This window comes from Solanum dulcamara, chromosome 7 (genome assembly GCF_947179165.1).
Source record: "Solanum dulcamara chromosome 7, daSolDulc1.2, whole genome shotgun sequence".
NCBI lineage: Eukaryota > Viridiplantae > Streptophyta > Magnoliopsida > Solanales > Solanaceae > Solanum > Solanum dulcamara.
In genome coordinates, this window is record NC_077243.1 from 40,565,327 (window position 1) to 40,578,038 (window position 12,712).

At 36.7% G+C, this 12,712-nt stretch overlaps 1 protein-coding gene and 1 pseudogene across 5 annotated transcripts; one reads left to right on the plus strand and one right to left on the minus strand.

The window, feature by feature from the left end:
- Positions 1-224: 224 nt before the first annotated feature.
- On the plus strand, positions 225-341 carry LOC129897981 (5S ribosomal RNA; annotated as a pseudogene).
- Positions 342-5,937: 5,596 nt separating this feature from the next.
- LOC129896083 (3-phosphoinositide-dependent protein kinase 2-like) lies at positions 5,938-11,871 on the minus strand. Of its 5 annotated transcripts, none has more exons than XM_055971903.1 (12): positions 11,715-11,871; positions 10,884-11,227; positions 9,986-10,166; positions 9,793-9,845; positions 9,313-9,414; positions 9,133-9,241; positions 8,940-9,018; positions 8,540-8,705; positions 7,640-7,774; positions 7,374-7,540; positions 6,484-6,706; positions 5,938-6,304 (listed from the first exon to the last, which is right to left on the minus strand). In XM_055971903.1, the coding sequence occupies exons 2-12, from the start codon at positions 11,037-11,039 to the stop codon at positions 6,221-6,223; spliced, it is 1,455 nt and encodes a 484-aa protein (XP_055827878.1). In that variant the 5' UTR covers positions 11,040-11,227; positions 11,715-11,871; the 3' UTR covers positions 5,938-6,220. The 5 variants fall into 5 exon arrangements, with proteins under 5 accessions (XP_055827878.1, XP_055827879.1, XP_055827880.1 ...); XM_055971904.1 differs by having other exon boundaries at positions 11,687-11,871; XM_055971905.1 differs by lacking the exon at positions 11,715-11,871 and adding an exon at positions 11,575-11,680 and having other exon boundaries at positions 6,493-6,706.
- Between the last annotated feature and the right edge of the window lie 841 nt (positions 11,872-12,712).

The following is a 12,712-nucleotide window of genomic DNA, read 5'->3' on the forward strand; positions in this document are numbered from 1 at the left end:
TAAACAGAAGATGACATGGGTACACCCTAAAAGGGGGGAAGCGGATAATATAAATACAAGCGTAAGAGAAATTCAACTGACGCTATCATATGTAAATAAGAATGCTTAAACTTCAAATGAGATCCCATAAGGGGTGGATGGATCTTGAGGCCAATAATAAATAGATAGAAGCTGCGGTATCTAAGACGTGTGAGGAACCATTAGTGGACACCTTAAGGGATGGATGTTATCATACCAGCACAAACTCACCGGATCCCATCAGAACTCCAAAGTTAAGCGTGCTTGGGCGAGAGTAGTACTAGGATGGGTGAACTCCTGAGAAGTGAAAGAGGAAATGAAATACAAGTATCTATACCTATTCCCTACGTCTACAAGTAATCCTAACCTCTGGAACTCTGATGTTGATTGCTCGATGAAAATATATGTTATTGCAATGGAACAGAAAAACTCTCCATATGGTCTGTATAAGATCTTGAGGAAGGTTTTGGTTAACATTCGAGGACGAATGTTCTAAAGGGGGGAGGATGTTATAACCCGTATTTTGCATATTTGGATATTTTGGGATAATTGTAACAAGTTAAGGATAATGCTATGTTTTGATCTTGTTTGATACATTAGTTGGTTATGAAATTTTGGATGAGGAAATATTGGAAAAGGCCAAGGGCAAAATTTGAATATCAAAAAAAAACTTAGTTTCATGAAAACCTATGGACTAAGTGATTGGGCTTGAAAACAAAAAAAAAGAAGAAAAGAAGAGAGGCCCAAACAAAATACCCAAGCCCAAGTCATTCATCCATGTGATGAATGAATAAAATGGGGCACTTAGTCATAAACCTCTAGAACCTTCAAGAAAAATTGAGAAAGGAGAAGAACAAAGGAAAAAAAAGGAGTTGGAGGCCAAGTAATGAGTCGTAGGACTCGACTTACTTACGTAAGCTACCAACTTGGAAATCTTACATACTTAAACTACTTGAGTACGTACCAAGCTTACGTAGCAAGAAATACATAGATTCATAAAAGAAGACGAGATTACGCACCCACGAGGGGGGAAAAGAAAGTGTCATGTGGCAGCATGGGAGAGTGCCACATGGAAGCATCTAGTTGTGCCACATGGCAGAAGCTGGAGCAAGAGGGGGTGGGCCCCCACATGCCACATGGCAGCCTATGGGTAGAGGAGGTGTTGTGTTGGCCCAATGAGGGCTTGACACGTGTCATCACTCAAGGGTTGACATGTGTCACCTCCTAAGGTGGCCTATATATATATGTTTTATGTTCATCCTTATCAAGAAAGTCATTTCTTCAAGAAAACTCTAGAGAAAAAGAGAAGAAAAGAGAACTCTTGGCTAGAGAGAGAGACTCACGATTTTGGAGAGAAACAAAAGGGTAAGTCTCCGATTTCATTCTATGAATTAACTATCTAGGGTATACCAAGATGTTATGAAGGTGTTTTTAATATAAATTTATGGTTTGGATCATCATCAAAATGTTAGCAAGCAGCCACAAAGTTGTAAACGCGCTAAAGGAACTTCCGAGGCAAGTTTCGGCAAGTTTTGGTAAGTTTGGGTGAGGTAAGGGTTTCTCTTTCAACTTAGATTTTATGATGTTGTTAAGAAGTATATTACATGTATTAAATAATGTTGTAAAAGTAAAAATTGCTTAAGGATGCTAGGCGTTAGAAATAAACTAAATTGAAGTCATTATAGCTAAATCGAAGTCGAGTAGTGGGTTGTCATTGTGGTGCTGCGGGTGTATCTGGTTGGGTTGCATGTTGCAAGGCTTTAAAGTATTTTAAAAAGGGTGTGTTTTCCCGTTGTTTAAGCCACACGACCCTCTGTTTGGTATGGTTAAAGAATTTATGAAATAAAGGTTTAAAACTTTATTTTGGTATCGTAAATTTTGAGCTAGTGGTTTGGAGTTGTATTGAGTAATGTTGAAGTGATTTACTTGTATATATATGTTGTTGGTTGTTGTTGTTGGTATGGTTGTTGACATGGTAGCCGAGTTGAAATCTCGGCGATGTTGAAGTTATAGATGCTGCCCAATTTTTGGTAACCTAAGAACTAGTAATGAACTAGTCGAGGGAAATGGATAAGGAAATGACCTCTATGGAGACTTGGTTGTAGAGTTGGAATTGGAAAGTGAAAGGTCATTAACCATAGTATTACTTTCATGTTAAATAGGTTCAAGAGACGACGAGGCAAAACGTATTAGGAGTAATCCGTAAGAGGTATGTAAAGTTAACCGTTCCTTCTTTTGGCATGTCTTTGGCATAAGTATGTAAAGCTTATTTTTTCTCTTGGCATGTTTTGATGTAAGTATATAAAGCTAATCTTTCTTTTTGGCATGGTTTGTATGAAATAAGTATATGACTTTTATATGATTCCAAGAAGTGCCTATTCGTAGAGCCGCTAGGATGGCCAATTTCTTGACTTCTAAAATATATTTTGTTATGCCTTGATATGTGTATATGATTCCAAAAGTTCTATTTTGATATAACCCATAGTAGCTTTTAAAAGTTACTTGATATGACTATTGTCTTGATTTTTGAATGGTAGCTCATTTTAAGTACCCATCGAGTCTCAAATATGATTTAAATTGCATCTAGTTTCTCACTACTCCACTCGTGGATGCCTCAATGCTTCCTTTACTGAGCCCGGGCCAGGTTTGTTATCATGCGTACCTCTCTGCATTGTTCACCGTGCCCCAACATAAAGGGGCAGGTATGCCCTATACATGGGTTTGTGGAGTTATATTGTGCCATGTACACGTATGTTGATGATATGATATGATATGATATGGCCATCTAATATAATATGATTTATTAAGGAGATATTCCTACTCTAGATGTAAGCTATGCTGTGGTGCCCGTGACGGGGTGGCGACCATATTTTGTTCACCGAGTCCCGTAATGGAGCTAGATATGGCATATGTTTTTCCGCTTGCATTATCAGGGGTTGTAAAAAGCATTTTGATATTTTTAGATATTTCACCTTTGTTTTACACGTTCCTTTCTGGTGATGAATTTATTTATTATAGTCCTTGCTTTACATATTCGGTACATTTTCCGTACTGACCCCCTTTCTTCGGGAGCTGCATTACATGCTCGCAGGTGCAGACGCTCGGTTTGCTGATCCGCTCACTTAGGACATCCACCATGTTGGTTGGCAGTGCTCCTTTGTACGGAGCCCTATTTTGGTACTAACTTTTCTATTGTACATTTGTACATATTGGTTAAGGGAACGATGGGGCCCTGTCCCGTCATATTATTATGCTATCATTCGGTAGAGGTCTGTAGACTTGTGTTGTGGGTTTTGTAAATGTGTTTTGGGCTTGTGTTCAGTGACGGCCTTAATGGCCTTCGTGTGCTACATCTATTTTTGTGCGCTCTCTACCGATCTATTTTGATTTCTGCATTTGTTTATTCTACTAATATACTCAGTAGGGCTAAGGGTATGTATGGGTGCCCAAATCGAGCACCAGTCACGGCCTATGGAGTTAGGTCATGACAGTAGTAGAAGAATGGGGTCTATTTCCCCACGTCGGACACTCCCTCTGAAAATGACCCACTTGACAACATTTATAACAGCCATTCTTTCCCTCTCTGCACTCTCCCAAATGGAGTTTACCACACTTGCCACAAGGTGTCTTCCCTTTCGAACCTTGAGCCACACTAGCTTGGGATTGGGGACCCTGGGCTATGGAATTCTAATGACTCTGTGCTTGTTGATCATACCTATGATGCGGTGCAGGTGCACTTGCCAATGACGAAACATAGTTGGAGGATCTCTTCTGAAAGAAGGACTTGTTGCCCTTACCTTGCCTCATTGATTTAGCCTTTTTGCTCAAGTGCTCTTCTCTGTCTTTCTTCTTGTCATCCTCAACCTTTTAGGCATACACCATCAACCTGTAAATATCCATGTCAAAAATCAATAATGAGGCCTTACACTTCTTTTTCACATGCTTGCCTAGGCCGGAGACAAACTTTCTCATATTTGATCTTATGTCTAGGATCATCTTCGAAGCATATCTAGACAGTTGGATGACCTTCAGACCATATTCCTTTACCTTCAGACCCTTTTGTTTCAGGTTCACAAACTCCTGAATCTTAGCTTTCCTCGATTCTTTGGGAAATAAATGATCAAGGAAATCACCCTCAAACTCATCCCAAGCGGCAGGCTCAGCATCTTCACCTCTACCTTCGTCCCACTGATTTGTACCACACATTTTTCAAATCCTTGAGATGATAGGATACCATTTCAACTCCTTCAACCTCAGTAGAATGCATTGCCTTTAGTATCTTCCACATCTCATCGATGAAGTTCTGGGAGTCCTCTTCAGCCTTAGAACCAGTGAAAACGGGCGAATTCATTCTCAGAAAGTCTCTAATTATCATAGAAGCAGATGGCTCTTGAGAACTAGAGTTAGGAGCCGGTGAAATCTGGCTATCATTTTGGGAAGCTACCAACTAAGTGTGCATAGAAATATCCCCTTTAAATTCAGCCTCCGAAGAAGGAGCTAGCTAAGTAGTAGGCACCTGGGTTTCCTCCGCAGATTGGGTAGGTCAATCCCTAGTCCTCACTCTAGAAGGTGGGGGCATCTCGGACTGTGTAATCTCAATATTGGCGGTGTTCCTATGACTAGCGACACGTTTAGGAGGCATTATATTCAAATGTGTAAACGCTCGAATTAGGAAGGAACTTTTAGAGTTAAACTCTTTTGCACGAACTCAGAGTATGAAGAAGTGAAATAGATCCTAATGTCCTATAGCCTCCTGATTATAAGTGTGGTGCAAGATATACTCATATGCAAGACTCTACTAGACATGGCTTTATAGAAACCCTAGGACTCTTGAACTTTGTGCTCTGATACTAAATTTATAACACCCCTAGAGGGTACCCTAGGCGTGGCCGACACTCGAAGATGATTGTTGGTCCCCAAGCGAATCACTTGGTCCAATCACACATTTATGCATTTAGCAGAAGACTCAAAAATGAATTTAAAAGACATTCAAGTAGAAGTAGATCCCAATCTACTCCAAATCAAATAATAATTTTGAAAACCAAAGTGTTTGCTCAACATAGTCACTGCCTATCTATGAAGTCTATATCACTATCATGAATGTGCCAATGATCAGTTGGTGGAAGAGTTCCTATAAAAGGAGATCTTTAGCTTCTCATTTTACACATCAAAAATTCACAGACAGAGAGAAATATATTTAGAGAGCTATGAGGTTTCTATAGACTAGATATAAGAAAATAGTTTGTAAAGAAAAATAGAGTGTGAGCTATATTTTTTAGTAAGGTGGGAGATCAAAAGAGTGTTATTCCTTTTGAGTGTGTGGTAGTCATTTTTGAGTATTGTACTTTGTACTACCCGATGTAAAATTCTTACTATAATAATATCAGTTGCTTCTCTTGATCCGTGAATTTTTCCATTATTTAAAAGAATTTCCACATAAAATTTTTGGCTTCATTATTTTTCCATTTTATTTCTACTATTTTAATCATATATATATTTGTGTTAGTCCGCATTTTCCCAACACAAATGAGAATGGCGTTGTCAGAAGAGCTTTATAAGTAGATTGGCAAGTGAAGTTATCCATTGATTAATTAAAAGTCGAATCCAATACAAGATGACTTATTGATTTATCCGAGATCACCCAATACAACCGCAAACATTCAGATAATCCCCACTTCATCATAGAAAGATTAAACAAACAAGTAATTTGGGTTTCGTATTTGTATAAGGTACCCTTGAACTTGATTTGAAATTATTAGTTTCAAGAAACAGTTGAATAGCCCCCACAAAAAAATGATTTAAAAGAAAAACGAAAAGAGGTTTGTTTGCTTCTGAAAAACAACAATTCTTGTTTAAGAATCAAAACTTTGATCTGGAAAACAAAAATGATTGCTGTTTGGTTTCAGACAAAAACAGCTCTACTGTGAGGAGTGGTTTTGATACAGCTGAAAATTCACCAACTTCTTTCAGTTTCTGCTTTTACAAGACTGTACCATACAAATGTGGATGTGCAATTCATCCAAAGGAAAGAAGAAAAAAAGAAAAATGCTGTGGTGAAAATTATCTACTATACTCTAGACCTGTAAATTGAGTTATATTGATAAGTATTCTGTAGGAGAATCCAACAGTTTTGGATCCTTTGTAGCCTCTACAATTTCATTTCTTTTTCAAAAAGTATGGTCAAAATGCAGATAAATAAATATCAACGGTTCTGGAGTGTTTCAATTGCCTTTTTCCACTGCATTGCTCGTTGCTTAGCATCCTCGAAAGACATAACTTTCTTTGGCTATATGATCACAAGATAAATGAACATACAAAGATTGAGTTAAAACTCTGATAACTTAGAAAATCGTAACAAAAAAATAATTTACCAAAAGAAATCATTAAAAAAAGTAAAAATGACGGCGTCTCTTAAGAATAGAAAAACAGGCAATTAGGTTTAAAGAGAAAGCAACAGGACTTAACTGTGCAAACCTTGAACTGTGAAGGGCTTATGACTTGAATACTAAGATCGTTAGAATTGTCAGACCATATAATATTCCCTTTGACCACCAACTTTGAGGGGTCTACATAGATCAACTTTGGCTTATTTGTCAGGATAAGCTGAACTTTCTTGCTTGTAAGCTTCTGTATCTTTTTCACATTGGAGATCATAAGAACAGATTCACCAGGCTCCAAAAACTGCTTCCTGTTGATACATCAGGAGAAACACATTGACATGTATTACCAATAGACAAGGAATGAGAGAAGGAAAGAATTGAGGAAAATAACAAAACAGAGGAGTCAGCCTAAAGCAATCCATGTGCATGAGCCTGCCCGTAATAAAGCGTGCAATTGAGGGTTGCAATGTCCCACTTAACAAAACCAGAAGAGTAATTGAAGCATTACAACACAGGCTTAGCAGAGTAGGAACACACTTCTACAGGAAACTTAATGTAAGACACTCAATGCTATTAGTTTGCACTACAGGTTGATCCTAATGAATTAATGAAGCAAAGACTGCTTCCCTTTTTCCCAATTAGGAAAACATAAAGAGTATCAGAAGCTGAAGAGATAAGGCAAGAAACTGGCACCCAAATATAACACGACACTTTTTACATGTTGAAACACAAATACCAAAGTACAGAGGAGACTAGCAATTTGAAGATAACAAAGCTGCCGTCTCTTTCCTTAAAGGCTGAAACTATATAGGAAAAAAGGCATAATTGGAACAGATTGACTAGACCTGTTTCTGCTACATAACACTTGTAGCTCCCACAACAAGCAGCAGCAGGACCATTTAAAACAAGGATAACCATAGTTAAAAGTCAAACCAAGATTTAATAGCTAAAATATCCCACAGGTGCTAAACCTACCATTTTGAATCAAATGAGTCAATTGAAGCAAGCCTGGTAATGCTACCAGCTTCAGAAGAGAATGTCGTACCACCATTTCCATCAATAGTTCTAGCTGAACCGTCCCCAATATGCAAGGGATTCCATGAAGAATCTTGATCTTCACCACTGCTACGAGTATAGTGCCCCTGAAGATTTGAGATATACCCTTTTAATTCTTCTAGAAATAATCAACTCCTTAAGAAAATTGAGATAAAGCTTCAATGATAAAAATAAAACTGCCATACTTTTGGCTCTGCCACAAGCCGTGGGGGAGTTTGTAACCTTAAATTATCCCAATCAACCCCGCTAAAGAAAGGATGGTTTTTCAGTGAAGCGTAACCATCAGGTCCAGCACCTGGTCTTCGGCTAGGATCAATATCCTGAGTCATTTGGATGCAAGTTAGTTGGCAAAAGAGATTTTCTGATATGTACAAATGTATAACCTGTGTATTTTTGTAAATATATACACAGGCACATAAATGGGCTTCTTTTACTTGGAATAAGACACATTTTTTAAGACTACATTCTATTGGAATGCTGAAGATGTTTATCAATTGTGTTCTGAATTATTTTAGAAATGGCACATACATGCCATGTTGGACACAATATTCTCTCTACCTGCCATAAAAAGAGAAGGTGTGTAGTCCAACAAACAAGAATACTGTAGTCCATGACCCAAAATAGCAGAAGATGCATGCATTGATGTTTCATAAAGCTAAATAGACAAACAAATATGTTTCTATCTAAGATCTTATCCCTGCTTTAAGTCTAAGGGGCACCCCAAAAAAAGATCTAAACATGTTAACAAAGCCAAAGTTTTGGCTGGCGTAGGGGTTGCAAGCTCATATAATCCAATTACACAAAGAGAAACCTATGTCAATCAAGATGCAAAAGTCATCCTTCATTATATAAGGCCCGCATGGTGTATATATTGCTTGTGTTATGCTCGTGGAATATAAAGGTTTAGCGAATCAGCAAAGTGCAATAGTCAAAAATATTTGCCTAGGCTCATCGATGTATTAATCAACTGATAAAATAAATTGAGAAGCATTTCAGAAAAGAAGGACAAAACGAAGAATGGAGGAATAAAAAAAAAGGAACCACAAGAAAATGCAAGTAAAGATTAAAGAGGAATTATAGCTTACGAGCAACTGATCAATGAGATCTCTGGCTTCATTTGAAAAATAATTTGGGAACCTGATATCTCTGGCAATGATTCTTTGAAAAATGAGCCATTCACTGGCATCTTTAAAAGGAGAAGTTCCTGAAAGCATTTGATACAAGGTGCAGCCAAGTGCCCAGAGATCATTTCTGGTAGAACATGTCCAAAAGAAATGATTATATTTTCATTCAAAAATGCGTAATTCAGAAAAACCAGCAAAGAAGTGTGTAGAAACTAATACCAATCAGCTACGATTCAGAAGATTGAAAAGTGCACATACAGTTTCAATATGATGCCCTTTGCATGTGGATTACCTTAGAACCTACTTTTATTACACAACAAAAGAAGTAAAAAACTTGCTTTTTCAAGGGCAGGGACCATACCCAAAAGTCGCAGGAGAAGAATTTAAAACCTCAGGAGGGACATATGCAGCTGTCCCCACAAAAGTACATGCCTTGTCATCTGGAGGAAAGAAAGACCACTGATTCAGCAATGACAATGACATCAAAATACACTATTTTGTGCCAATATGATTCTGATTTCCACGGAAGTAACCTCACAACAAGCAAGATATACCTGATACTGCATTTGGAAGCACTGTTATTCTGCTATTCTGCATGGGCTTTACACTGCCAAAGTCGGCAATTTTAATACGTCCATCTGCAGTGAGTAGCAGGTTCTCTGGCTGCCATAAATAAAACTTTCAAAATTGTCCTAGGATATTCTGCTGACACAGCAGTTACATAGTAAAAGTACCTTAATATCTCGATGAATCAATCCCATACTGTGTATATATTCAAGAGAATCTGCCACTTCAGCTGTATAAAAACGTGCCTCATCCTCAGACAAACGACCTTTCTGCACCAACCAAAATAAAAGTTCAATAGGAAAAGATTTACTTGCTTTCCAAGCAAAAGAGAATAGTAGTGGATTGTGGAATTGTTCACACACTTCAGAAATGGGATATCCTTCAGTGCCAATGATATCAGAATAGCTGGACAAGGAAAATTTAGAAAGGTGATTGTTCTTTCCAGAAGGAACAAAAGACTATATCAGATTCAGGAAGTCAACCACATTACAAAGTTCAAGAAGAAAATACATGTTACCGAGAGAAATCCAAATATGCCACAAGAAGTTCACTGGTGATAATTTTTTTTTTCTGTTTTATGTAGTGATTTTCGATGCTTATGGCAGAAACTAAGAGAACACAGATCTCAAGTTTCTTCATTTACTCACCCTGGTAATTTGATCAAAAAGCTCCCCACCTTCACAGGACTCCAGTGCCATGTCTTCACAATAGGGTAACGTGAAATTAGCAGGAGAAAGATCAATGTTTGACAAGAAATGACAAGCATAAAGAGTGGAAAAAGATCCTTAACAGAGAATGTGTAAAATACTAACATATCAGAAAATGTGTAAAAAAACTCACATAGTGAAAAAGTGTCTTGGAAGGTGAAAAATAGTCGCACAATACCAGGATGATCCAGCTGATCAAGTACAATTCTCTCTAGTTTCACATAAGCAGTTTTATTTTCTTTAGTGATGAACTTTTTGTCCATGATCTTCAAGGCATAAACATTCCCTGTGTCTTTCTTTTTTGCTCTGACAACCTGGTAGCGTACACGATTTGCATCCAAAACTTCAATTACTATTCATGATTTGTTTACCCAGAGGAAAAGCAATAGGGGTGAAAGGAGAAAGACAAAATATAAGAAGATTTTTGCTAGTTACTAATATAGGCTAATAAGACGACCCTCAACTGAGCAGTGGGAAATACAATCCCTGAACTGGACCTCTGCTTTTCACCTATTAATGCCACCAAGAATTGCTTGAAAACTCAAACACATCTCAAAGATTTTCTTTGGTCTAAAAGAGACTACTTCTACAACAAATAGATAATGGTCATTTGTTTTCCTTTTTCCTTTTGTGTAGGGCATTTGGGCAGATACTTTATTACAAAAATATATACTAGCTGGTTTCAACTATTGACTATCAAGTGAATGACGGAGAAAAGATAGAAAATGAATATAGAAATCTGGAAGATAAATAAAAAGTACACCTGAAATCAACAAGATAACTCATTATTCGAAAAGTATGGTAATGACATTAACACATGGAAAGAAAATTCATGGTCAACATTTCCAACAAATATCAAAACCCGCCCCATACCACTTATCAAGAGGGGCTAAACCATAATGAGCAGGAGAACCTCATCACACTTGAGCACAAAAAAGAAAAAGAAAAAAGTTGAAGCAGAATCTCAAACTAGAGTTCTTCCAAAATACAAAATATAGACATAAATAGAATAAAAGGGAGTAGAATCTGACCTTGGAATAAGAACCAACTCCATAGATCTTTCCCAATTCAAAATCTTGGATTGTGAAATTTTCCTGAGGTGCTCTGAATGCAAAACTCTTAGATCTCTGAGGATTTGGTAAAGTGTTCTCTATCCTAAGTTTTGGATCTAATTCTTGCTCCATCATCAGCTGCTCCTCCTCTTTCCCTCCACCAATGCCAACATTTCACACTAAAATTCCTTCTCTCACCACCACTTCTATCAAATTTTATGCATATATTTTAAATTTGTTTTATCTATGAAACGCTATTAGTACTTCCTTCTTTCTCCCCCAAGAAAATCAGGGGTTTCAATCCCTGCAAAAATATTCAGTCCCTGCAAATTTTGGAAAAAAAAAATACTTTTACCAATAGACGCAAAGAGAACCCATCACACATTAGCGCAGATTTTCTTCCTAATTTTCTCCTCTCTTTATTTTCCCTTTTCCATAGGAGAAACAAAAACAAACGACTCCTTAGACATGCATATATCCCCAAAAAATAAAGAGGATAAAAACCACCTACATTTATGTATATGCAAAAATGTTTGAATTTTAAATGTCTTTTCTTTTTCTTTTCAAAACCCTAGAAAGGTAAGCTGAGACAAATTCAGAAAGAAAAGGTAAGAATGGGGATTATAGAACACATGGAAATGAATGATGGGTACCTTCTCCATTTCATTACCTTTCAATTTATGGGATGTTTTATATATCTCGATTCATTTTCTTGTTTCTTCAAATAGGTGAATTAACCTCAAATATTGTGCGTGAAGAATAATGGCATAAATATACAGGACCTGAAAAGTAGGAAAAGGTGAGAAGGACCTGCTGTCTATGATTGGGGAGCCCTTCAAAAATGGCATCAGTTACATTGCATGCTGCCATGGCTTTGGTTTGTGAGTTGTGACTCACAATCATTGCATTTCCCAAATTAGGCTCCATCTTTTTTGGTTCAAGACTTTAGTCTATTTGCCAAATTTGGTAGTCCTTTTCTTCATAATTTTATACTCCTTTCTTTTTAATCATTCTTTGAACAAATTTATTGTGATGGCAACTATTTGGCCTTTTTAATTAGACTTAATATCTAAAAGTTCCCCTAAACTATTCACATTTTGTTAGTTTATATTAATACTTAAACTAAACTAAGAGTCCGTTTGGATGGACTTAAAAAAAGTAACTTTTATATATGAAGTGTTTTTAGAACTTTGAAGTGCTGAAAGTTATTTTTATAAATAAGCAGTTGAATGTTTGGATAAAAGTGCTTAAATGGGAAAAATTATGTGAATTTTAGGGTTAAAAGAATAAAAAGGGTAGTTTGGAAATTTAGTTAAAATATAAGGGATATAAAAGTAATTTTCATGGTAAAAAAAATGACTTTAAACACTTAGAAAAAAAAATTAGGAATCCTAACTTTTCATTTTTGACTGACTTTAAGAACTTTATGGCTTAAAGTTAGCATTAGGCAAACACGTCCAAAAGCCCATCCAAACGGGCTCTAAAGGTGTTGGTATTGTCTCTTGAGCTATAACATTTTCTATTTAAAACTTGTTGTAATGTTGAATGGTATGAAAAATGACCCCCTCTTTATGCACAAAGTGTGAGCTAAAAATAGGCCAAAAAAGCATTTTGCGTTTTACATTTATTTTTTGAAAAATTATTATTATTTGTTCCTTTTGCCTTCTTCGTTTTGGGTAAACTCAGTTAAAAGACATAGTCCAATAAGGCACACAAAATTTATTTAAAGTATGTTTTATTATTCAAGCTATTCATTTGGGCTAATTATTATTGAGTATATTTTGTTATAATTTGCAAGTAGGTTTATT